Source organism: Borostomias antarcticus (genome assembly GCF_949987555.1).
Source record: "Borostomias antarcticus genome assembly, chromosome: 9".
NCBI classification, from domain to species: Eukaryota; Metazoa; Chordata; class Actinopteri; order Stomiiformes; family Stomiidae; genus Borostomias; species Borostomias antarcticus.
Genome location: NC_140242.1, coordinates 28122481 through 28134019, shown reverse-complemented (window position 1 = coordinate 28134019; position 11539 = coordinate 28122481). Strand labels below are relative to the sequence as shown.

Below are 11539 nucleotides of genomic sequence, written 5' to 3'. Positions count from 1 at the left end.
TTCTATGTTGTTACAATGTCACTACTATAGACCTGCCTACTGTCGTACCTGCGCAGACCGTTCTCCATCTCACCGCTAGATGGAGCTGTTTGGCCGCGCAACGCTCTGACTTGCAATGCCTTTTACAATAGCTTGAGGCACTGTGTCTCGATGTTTAGGTAACAAGCTAAGAGTGGATCTGCCGCTCGTTTCAATGTAATCCTGTCTCTCCCGACGCACAGTCGTCCGACATGGCGACCATGAAGAAGGCTCTCGCCGAAGCGGGCAGCATCTGAAGTCACACCGGCTCCAGCGCGTAAAGCCCTGTGTTTGGACACTACGTGGATCGCCCAGAGTTTTACGCAAGGGTAAGATTTTCTCCCAATCATCATGCCCTGTGTGTAAAAGGGTAGAGCAACTTGTTTGAGGATCAGATTAGGGATAAGTCTTAGAAGTATCGCAGTTGTTGAGGATTTTGTGACCTTGTGGGTTGGGAATAACTACCAAGGCTTCATTTGGAAATCCTACTCAACGTGTTCATCATTGCACTAAAGAGTTGACAATTCAATGGTTTCCATCTGTGACATTAGTGCCAAGTCAACCCAGCGACATTCCTTATTAGTAAACATGATGCGCTTGTGTACACTTCAGTATGTGACATTTAAAATATAAAAAAGGATGAAATGATCTTGAATGCGTGTCAGCAAATCAAGCCATTTAAATGGTTAAATGTCACCATTGAGATGCGTTTTCCGTTCCTCTGTCACAGTGCGTTGCGCCAATAGGTGTCCAGGTAAATTCAGCCAGTGTATTTATGTCACAACGCCTGGCCTATTGACACAACGTCTATATGGATTACTGTCCCCGACTGTGACAGCCCGCATCCCGGAGGTGACCCTCCCATGTGTGCCGTGAAACGAGCCTCTACCGTGATGGAGATGGTTCAGTCTGCAGAAAACCCTTCTTCCCCCATTTAATTTACGGCAACAGTATGTTTTAGTCATGTTCCCAGCTTAATAATTTACTTGTGCCTTTGAAGTATCGCTCCTGCTGTAGACCTACATGGAAATACCAAATCCCATAGACTGCTCTCTGTCGGCATGAATCAATGAAATTGATTTATGCAACCGTTAAAAAGACGGTCATATTTGAACGGTGTTTGAGAGCCACACCCCAGCTCTGCAGAAGCACGGTGGCTGAAGATAGTGGGTCAGGGTAGGTCTCAGGTAGACAGTTGGCCCCCCTCTATCCCCCAAGCCCTTCGGTCCGGCTGTAATGAAATCCAGCTGTGCAGTTGTTGAAATGGTGCCTGCGTGTGTGTTGGGCTGTGTTGAAGGGGGGTGGGGCGGGGGGGGGGACGGGGTGGGGGGGGGCACAGCACACACAGGAACCTCTGTTGCAGCCCCCGGAGCACCGGCCCCACGCCGCCCGCCACACCAGCCCAGCGTCCACCCACCTAGCGCAGCCGTGGGGAATTTCCCACCGACAAGTTCAAAGCCGAGAGTAAATCACCCCCGGGATTCGGTGAGCAGAGCTGTTCCCCCTCGGTATCGTACGCCGGCGCCCCCTTTATCGGGGCGCAGCGGCCCTCTCGTCACACCCCCGCCTCCCGACGGTAACAACGCCGTGTCTGGCGGGGCAGGTTGAATCATGAGCTCGGGGGCAGGGGAGGGTAGGGGAGGGTAAGTGTGAGCTCCAGTAATCACTGTCTGCTGTTTCATTGCCCTGAGTGTCACAGCGCCTTTGTTTGGAGAGTGTTTAGTTACAGCGTTATGGGGAGCAAGCCAAGCGCTTTCTCAGCCAAAATATGAAAACTCCTGCGTGCTTTGACATGCAAGAGCACGCTGCTAACCGAGGAAACCACGAGGACGTTACCGGTCTCCCGGGGGTCAGACTGTCCCGTAGGTTGGGCTTTGGAGCGGAGGCGGTAAACGCCCCCCCCCACTCTCCCCCCTCTCAACCGTCAGTGACAACTGGAGCCCTGGTTTCCATCGTCTCAAGGGAATGTCCGCCTCGGCTGGAAAACTCCAGCAGGTCTCATGTGTCGTGCCGCCCAGGCCGGGGATGGTGATAGTGGGAGGACAGGTGTGGACGATAGGAACCCTGGTTCTGAACACGGTCAGCGCTGTTGTGGTCCGGTCTGGTCTGGTCTGGTCTGGTCTGGTCTGGTGTGGTCCGGTCCGGTCCGGTCCGGTCCGGTCTGGTCTGGTCTGGTCTGGTCTGGTCCGGTCTGGTCTGGTCCGGTTTGGTCTGGTCTGGTCTGGTCTGGTCTGGTCTGGTCTGGTGTTTGGGTTCATTCAACAGCTGTGGGGTTCATATTCAGCGAGGGTAATGGCAGAATGCCTCCACACACTGGAAACAAACCGTTTATTCGATCAGCTCCCTCTCTCTCTCTCTCTCTCTCTCTCTTTCTATCTCTCTCTCTCTCTCTCTCTCTCTCTCTCTTTCTATCTCTCTCTCTCACTCTCTCTCTCTCTCTCACTCTCACTCTCACTCTCACTCTCTCTCTCTCTCTCTCACTCTCTCTCTCTCTCTCTCTCTCTGTCTCTCTCTCTCTCTCTCTCTCTCACTCTCTCTTTCTCACTCCCTCTCTGTCTCTTTCTCTCTCTCTCTCACTCTCATTCTCTCTCCTCTCTCTCTGTCTCTCACTCTCTCTCTATGTCTCTCTCGAGCATGTCTGTTTATTTCTCACAGCCTCTCTCTCTCTCTCTCTCTCTCTCTCTCTCTCTCTCTCCAGAGAGAGGCTGTGAGTAATGAACAGACATGCTCTGTTGAACATAACCGTTTTCAGTTCAGTCGTTGCCGGCGCGGTCGTCCACATGCAACCCCCCATCTCTACTCTAATCTGGGCTGTGAGTATCCTGACAGCGTGGCTTCCAGCAGCCCCATCCTCCACTGCAGGCCGGGTAAACCAGCCCCCCCCCCACGCCCCCCCCCCCCCCCACGCCCCGATGCTCCAGTTGGTGAGGTCTTGAGATGACATCGGCAGCCTGGAATGTGTGATAAACAGAGAATTAGGGAGGGCCTCTGGGGCTTGGCCTGAGAGTGGGGGGGGGTGGATCGTCCGTCTGACTCCCCGCCGGATGAACGACTCCTCGGCCGGCCCAGACCCCCCCCCCCCCCCCTACCTGGGCAGGGAGGTAGCCATGACGACAGGATCCAGCAGGATTTCGCTTCCCAATTCTAACGTTTCTTTTTTTTCCCTTCTCCGGCAACTGCAGTAGCCTAGTAGCGTATTACTATTCTCCCCGTGGCCGTGGCCTAATGCCATTCATGAATTTAGTATCTCGGCGGTGCGATCGCCATGGTAACAGCGCCGGTCGTCGTAGCGGTGAGGTGGTCCCCGCCCCCCACTCGCCGGCGTCCCTGTTAGCGGCGGGATGCGGAGGAAGGCTTCGTCGTCGCCTGCTAGAGGGCTCGGTCTCACGCTGCTGCTCCTCCCCCTCGCTATCTCCCCGGATCACCTCCGTATCTGACCGTTCACTGTAGCCCGCAACACCGGAATGTTCCAGATATCTGACCGTTCTGTTCCAGATGTGTCCAAAACGATCCGTTGTTGAACCTTGCCGTTTCTGCCTGGGTCTTATCATTGGTCTTACAGTATGGTTGTGCTGGTGTGAATTACCGTGCTGGTGTGAATTACCGCAACACCGGAATGTTCCTGATATCTGACCGTTCTGTTCCAGATATCTGACCGTTCTGTTCCAGATGTGTCCAAAACGATCCGTTGTCGAACCTTGCTGTTTCTGCCTGTTGGGTCTTATCATTGGTCTTACAGTATGGCTGTGCTGGTGTGAATTACCGTCATAGTCATTTGTCTGGACTTGATTTTTTAATCTACTCGCGATATTCATTTGTCAAATCTACTTGCGCTTTGAAATTGGGCAGCACATTTTCAGGGAGAGGATGCTAATTGCTTCTCCCAAAGGCTACAATTATCACCCATTAGCTTTGAGCGCAAATACTTCATTTGCAATTACGCTGCTAGTCTGACACAAAGCTGTGGACCCTGTCCTCTGGGTCTTGATGTGTTTTGCTATAATCCACCCACCTCATTTTCTCTTTTGTTTTGTGATTGGAGGGGGAGGGGGAGGGGGCGGGGCTGCCGCTAACCAGATACTCCAATGAAAAGTTGACAGACACGACCTGAATTGAGTTCTTGTAAGGCGGACCCGCATAGGGACTCAAGGCAAGCAGTGATGGAGAGAGCGATGTAGAGGAAGGAGATTAGAGTCTAGGAGCACACGTCTTTGTGTGTGTGTGTGTGTGTGTGTGTGTCTGATTGTGTGTGCTGCCCTCCCTCCATCGCCAGGCTGGATGCTAGCGGAGCAGAGCACCATGGTGGAGCCCGAGCAGCAGAGCCCGAGGCCCTCAGCGGCCCAGCGCCTGGGGGCCCCCGAGACCCTGGGCATCAGCACCCTGGACCCCGGATACCGGCCCCCCACCATGCCCCCCGGACGGCACGTCACCATCAGGGTCCGCATGCTCGACGACACCGAGGAGCTCTTCGACGTCTCGGTGAGTTCGCTTAAACGGACGCACCGTTTCAGTGTTTCCGGGTGTTTCCGGGTGTTGGAGGACTGTGCTGTGTAGTCTCGCATAGCCAGACCTGCTATCTCCACACTTCGTTTTATGCCGTGTCAGCGCCGGAGAAAGGTCTGGCTGGACTCAACCATTCGGGGATGGGGGGTGGGGGGTCGCTGTATTTCTTTAAGCAATCACAATCGTCTTGTACGGAGCGGTTGCTAGGTTGTTGTTGTGCCTCGCAGTCTGGATTGAATCTGATTGGGCCGGGATTCAAATCCGTCGCCACCGATTGGGCAGTAATGAACGAATGGCAAGGCTTGTCCCCAAAACCTACATCCGTTGAGTCAGACTACTGTACAGTACATATATGGTTCTTTATGTCGTGCTTTATGTGGTTCTTTATGTCTCTAGCGTTTAAAATAATACTCCGTCAACAGTAGGATTTCATTTGGCAGTTGCAGCAGTGTGCTGGTAAGGGTAACAGGTTGGCATGGCAACAGAATAAACTTCAAGGTGCTGTTGCTGCTGCCTGAAGGAGAATCAGCTGGTCAGCGCTGGAAAAGACAGAGTTCTCCAGAGCTCGCTGTCAACCGACTGGAAACTGGCCCTGGAACAGCCAGCGCTGTCACTGGACTGGAAACTAATAGCAGTGAATTACACATTATGTCAACAGTTATAGAATTGTTCTTTTGTTCTTCAGCTACCTTTTTTCAGTGTCTCTCTGCTCACACATCTGTAGATAAGAGGTATCCTATAGGACTGTAGTCCTTTCCTCACCCTGGTACTTCTCAGTCTGTTCTAGAGATGTGGGTCAGTCTGTACTAGAGATTTGGGTCAGTCTGTTGTAGAGATGTGGGTCTGACGGCTCGGTCTGTACTAGTTAGAGAACCTTCTTTGTGAGTTTACGAGTGCAGTGCAATATATTTAGCTCTGGGTCTGATGGCTCAGGCTGTACTGGAGATGTGGGTCTGATGGCTTAGTCTACTAGAGATGTGGGTCAGTCTGTACTAGAGATTTGGGTCAGTCTGTACTAGATATGTGGCTCTGTTGTAGAGATGTGGGTCTGATGGCTCAGTCTGTACTGGAGATGTGGGTCTGATGGCTTAGTCTACTAGAGATGTGGCTCAGTCTGTACTAGAGATGTGGCTCAGTCTGTACTAGACACATGGCTCGGCCTGGACTAGAGATGTGGGTCTGACAGCATAGTCTACTAGAGATGTGGCTCAGTCTGTACTAGACACATGGCTCGGCCTGGACTAGAGATGTGGGTTTGACAGTCTATACTAAAGATGTGGGTCAGTCTGTACTAGAGATGTGGGTCAGTCTGTACTAGAGATGTGTGTCAGTCTGTACTAGAGATGTGTGTCAGTCTGTACTAGAGATGTGGGTCAGTCTGTACTAGAGATTTGGGTCAGTCTGTTCTAGAGATTTGGGTCAGTCTGTTCTAGAGATGTGTGTCAGTCTGTACTAGAGATGTGGGTCAGTCTGTACTAGAGATTTGGGTCAGTCTGTACTAGAGATTTGGGTCAGTCTGTTCTAGAGATTTGGGTCAGTCTGTTCTAGAGATGTGGGTCAGTCTGTTCTAGAGATGTGGGTCAGTCTGTACTAGAGATTTGGGTCTGTCTGTACTAGAGATGTAGGTCTGATGGCTCAGTCTGTACCAGATATGTAGGTCTGATGTCTCAGTCTATACTAGAGATGTGGGTCAGTCTGTACTAGAGATTTGGTCCAGTCTGTACTAGAGATGTGGGTCTGTCTGTACTAGAGATGTAGTTCTGATGGCTCAGTCTGTACCAGATATGTAGGTCTGATGTCTCAGTCTGTTCTAGAGATGTGGGTCAGTCTGTACTAGAGATTTGGGTCAGTCTGTACTAGAGATTTGGGTCAGTCTGTACTAGAGATTTGGGTCAGTCTGTACTAGAGATTTGGGTCAGTCTGTACTAGAGATGTGGGTCAGTCTGTACTAGAGATTTGGGTCAGTCTGTTGTAGAGATCGGTCTGTACTAGTGAGGTTGAAGGGAGGGGTTTTGATGTCCTTGAATGAGCAGAACAGGATCTGCCATGATGAATGATACCTTTGATTACTAACTATATATAGCACCGTGGTTATTAAAGATAAACTAACTATATATATAGCACCGTGGTTATTAAAGATAAACTAACTATATATAGCACCGTGGTTATTAAAGATAAACTAACTATATATAGCACCGTGGTTATTAAAGATCTTTGATTACTAACTATATATAGCACCGTGGTTATTAAAGATCTTTGATTACTAACTATATATAGCACCGTGGTTATTAAAGATAAACTAACTATATATAGCACCGTGGTTATTAAAGACGGGCCAGATAGTAGCTGCTTTAGATCACCTTCTTTGTGAGTTTACGAGTGCAGTGCAATATATTTGCATAAATCACACTTTTGATAGGGTCATGCTGCAAGATTGAATTCCTTTCATGTGAAACGCAATCTGCTTGATAACAAATGACTGATGTGCTCAACACTCGCTATATGTTCTTCATATATCAGATATGGATAATTGAAGCCTTTGTGTCGGCAATATGATTTACTTGGGGGGGATTTTACTCTGATAACATGAATCAGTCACATGTGAAGAGATTGTCTGTGAACTGATGCTCTTATAGAAGTGAAGAAATAAAGCCTGGATTTACCTCAGGCTCGTTTATCCTGGGGTGCGTGTGACTGTGTGGTATTTCAGTAAGGTATACTCTATGATCCTGATTTAGCAGCGCAACTACAGGGTGGAGCGGCGAAAAGGACCATGTTGTCTTCCTGAGAAGACGCCAACTAGCAATATCCTCCGACCACTTCCTGCTGGGAACGAGGGATGGGCAGATAGTAAAAACATGGAAGAGGGTGTGATGGAGGGAAATAATATGATATAAAGCAGAGGATTGGTTCTGTGTGTGGATGAATGGGGGCTGGGTCGTGTGACGTAGAGCTGTTTGAAACCGCCCTCTTGTGTCAGATGGTGCGGACCTATCAGGGCTCTGCTGAGGAACGTGGGTGGAGTCTCGTTCTCACAGCAGGGGGCGGGGCTTCCGGTGCCGAGCCGGCGGATTGGTTCTTCAGGGAGCTGTTCCGGGAGGGGCCTGTTTGAGTAACAGTGTGAGCTGTTCTCCTCATCTAAGTCACACATTTCCTGTCAGATAAATTCAGTGTGACTTCCGCTGAGGGGAGTCATTTCTCCTAATTAGTTTCTGTTACACTTCTACTAATTCGGAGCCGTGGCTCGACACCCACCTGTAACCTCGCCTGTGCACGACGGCCGTGGAGACCCCTCGCTCTACACTCTGGCGCCCGCGCGCAGGCCTGCGTGACACGGGTGTCTGACGCGCATCGACGGGCGCTCCGGCGTGGAGCCTGGTTTTCAAGCGAGGCGCACGGCTCTCAGCAAAAAATAGTCAGTGTAAAAGACCTGCTGATGGTCGTACTGACTTCATACCAGCAGCAACATGACTGAGAGCTTTCACTGTAGTTTCAATCACTAGGCTGTATCTGAATATCTTACACTTGAGGGGAAAAATATATATATTAAAAAAATAATAATATGTATGTTATTAAAGGAGAAAGGCGAGGCTACATGTGTACTAATATAGTCATAGAAACCCAGTGTAAGCTGTAATTATATTATATTATAGATAGGGCTGGTTGCCGGCGTGGTGGGGTAAGGGGCGTGGCCCAGGCGTGGCGAGCTAAGGGGCGTGGCCCAGGCGTGGCGAGCTAAGGGGCGTGGCCCAGGCGTGGCGGGGTAAGGGGCGTGGCCCAGGAGTGGCGAGCTAAGGGGCGTGGCCCAGGCGTGGTGAGCTAAGGGGCGTGGCCCAGGCGTGGCGAGCTAAGGGGCGTGGCCCAGGCGGGGTGGGGTAAGCCGCCCGGCCCAGTTTGTTTCCGGGACTTTGGAGTCAGTGCCTGATGCTCGGGGTGAACTTGGTGTGTAACGCTCCAACTGATAATACTGTTCCTGTCTTCCAGTCTTCTTCATGCTTTGCGTTTCCCATCTCCCTTCAAATAGGAATTACTCCATGACCCAGACTGGTGCCATCTACATCCATGGTAATTCAAGAGAGAGGGTGAGGAGAAAAAGGTTAAGCTTTTATGAAATATCCTCATTAAAAGTCCCTACTTGGTATTCTACACTGTAAGGAGGTGAATATGAAGTGCCAGTTGAATTCTCTCTATAATGGACCTTAGTCAGATCATGCCAACATTTATCCAAGGCTTCTCCATGCTAATGTAGGTTGGCAGTCGTGTAGAGTAGACACAACAGTGTCATGGTGATTTAGGAGAGCTGCAGCGATGGGCCACCCTACCTGGGGGTTATGTCTGCAGCAGGGGGAGAGAGAGAGGGAGAGAGAGAGAGAGGGATGGGGGAGGGGGAGAGAGAGAGAGAGAGATGGGGGGAGGGGGAGAGAAAGATGGGGAGAGAGGGAGAGAGAGGGACAGAGAGAAAGAGATGGGGAGGGAGAGAGCGAGAGAGAGAGATGGGGAGGGAGAGAGAGAGAGGGGGAGAGAGAGAGAGAGGGGGAGGGAGAGAGAGAGAGGGGGAGATGGGGAGAGAGGGAAAGAGATGGGGAGAGAGAGAGGGAGAGAGAGAGGGAGAGAGATGGGGAGAGAGGGAGAGAGAGAAAGATGGGGAGAGAGGGAGAGAGAGAAAGATGGGGAGAGAGGGAGAGAGAGAGATGGGGAGAGAGAAAGATGGGTAGAGAGGAAGAGAGAGAAAGATGGGGAGAGAGGGAGAGAGAGAGATGGGGAGAGAGGGAGAGAGAGAAAGATGGGGAGAGAGGGAGAGAGAGAAAGATGGGGAGAGAGGGAGAGAGAGAGAAATGGGGAGAGAGGGAGAGGGAGAGAGATGGGGAGAGAGGGAGAGAGAGAGATGGGGAGAGAGAGAGATGGGGGGAGAGGGAGAGAGAGGGAGAGAGAGAAAGATGGGGAGAAAGGGAGAGGGAGAGAGATGGGGAGAGAGGGAGAGAGAGATGGGGAGAGAGAGATAGGGAGAGAGATGGGGAGAGAGAGATACAGTAGGGAGAGAGAGAGAGAAAGATAAGGGAGACTGCTAACAGAGAGCTTTTCTGAATGCTCGATTTAACACAGATTCAATCTCTTCTCTTTCCTCAGTACTGGGGGGGAGATGTGTTTCTCGTACCAGAGTTCATCCTCTAACCGGTCCTCACAAAGGCCTCTATTCTCCAAAGTCATTGATGCATATTTTGGCTAAAAAGAGCCATAAGTGCTCTGTCGGTCCGTTTCATCAAAACTTATTTTTTCAGTAGATATTTACCTCATTTTCAGCTCAGTCTCTGATGGCCAGGATTCCTTTAGGCCATATGAAGATTTCTACTACTGAGATAATTCTCTCTATCCCTCTCAACGCCTACCGACTCGTTTTGGAAACACTTTAGTCAGCATTGAACGCAGTGGAAAACGTAATGGCCAGAGTCCTTGGCTGTTTATATTAATAGATGGCCTGAGGCTCAAGACCGGACATTCTCCCTCCCTCGGCATGGGTGTCTTGACGCCAGTTGCCATGACGATGACGCCTTAGGCCGCCAGCGTGAGGCCCTTAATTGCGTCAATAACTACCTGCCGTCCCCTCCCCCCTGCCATCCCATAATTGTCCGTTTCACGCCGGGCTTGAAAAGGAAGGAGGATGCGCAAATGAAATGCAAAGTTGCCCGGCGGTTCTCCGGATGTAATGGACGCCAGCCGCTGAGGTGGCGAGGTGGGCGGGCGGACTGACTGTTGGACACATTTTCTACCCTATCGACACGCTCCGAAAGGTTGGGTATGTTAGTCTCAGCAGGGAAATGTTTGCGACTCGCCTGTTTAGACGCTGCCCTTTCCAGACGGATTTGATTATCCGCGTCGTGCGTTTCGTTTTAAGGAGCGCTTACTTCAGGTAATGGTGGATCAATCTGTGGCAGCCATTGTTGACGCGTCAGGGTGAGAACTGGTTTATGTTTCCCTGCTCTGGCTGTCACACCTCTGGCCCTGTAACCCTAGAGGCCTCGGTTCCTGTTCCTCTGCAGCCTGTCGGGCAGGGTATCAGCTTTAGGGAAGCAGAAAGGGACCGAATCAGGGCCCCTAAAGGGTCACGTGACCTGCGGTGGCCTACTTAGCACTCTGCAGGCTGGGAACTACATTGTCACCGACCCCAGCCCATGGTGGCCGATTCCTCACACCTCTAGAAACAGGCTTCTTTGCGGTTTTAAACTATGGAGGCCGACGTAAGTTTAGGGAACAGTATACCTGACCATCTGGCTTCATACCGTCCATCAACTTCCATGTATTGTGTAAGCCTTTATATTTGATGGGGAAGCTCTTTCTCAAAAATAGGTTGAATTACCATAATGATGGACAAGCCACACCGCCAAGCCAGAACCTGTTCAGCTATTGCAACCTGCGGTTTCTCTGTTCAGAAATGTCCACATTCTCTCCTGGTGGCGAAGCCGGCGTTCGCAGACGGATGGTGGTGGGCGTGTCCTAGGTGGTCTGTGGTGTGTGTGGAGGGTGGGACGATCAATCAATCAATCAAAGCTTTATTTGTATAGCGCATTTCATACCCAGAGGCAACACAATGCGCTTTACAGAGAACAAGGGAGGTGGGCATACGACCCACCCCTACATATTCCAGAGGGAAGCAAAAAAACAGTAATTACCCGGGGGCCAGATAAGTGAGCTGTGAAAATTCTTCCCTGACCCCTCTCAACAAGGCGATCGAGCTCCTGGAGTATGTTTTACCGGCTAAGAACATTTATAAAGCAATACATTACATTAAATTACATTTCAGAGTAAGAGAGGCTAAAAAAGCATCTTAGGAGAGACATGGCAAATACTGGTGTGTGTTGTTGAGGGTTGGGGGATGGGGTTGGGCTGGGAGGGAGGGGCAGAGCTACATTTGTCTGGATGAAGGAAACGGTCTGGAAGAAAACGGGGGGGGGGGGGGGGGGGGGGCAAACTGGAACTGTCTCTCTGTCTCCGGATGCTTTCTCTTCTCTCCTCCTTTCTC

The 11539-nt window shown here is 50.9% G+C and overlaps 1 protein-coding gene across 1 annotated transcript in view; it reads left to right on the top strand.

The window, feature by feature from the left end:
• Positions 1-278: 278 nt before the first annotated feature.
• LOC311313080 (FERM, ARHGEF and pleckstrin domain-containing protein 1-like) overlaps positions 279-11539 on the top strand; it is a gene marked incomplete at its 3' end in the record, with an annotated part of 88574 nt that continues 77313 nt past the window's right edge. Inside the window, exons 1-2 of the mRNA XM_084443116.1 lie at positions 279-347; positions 4292-4497. Of these exons, the coding sequence (XP_084299242.1) occupies positions 4297-4497 (201 nt within the window). The 5' untranslated portion in view covers positions 279-347; positions 4292-4296. The remainder of the gene's footprint in view (positions 348-4291; positions 4498-11539) is intronic.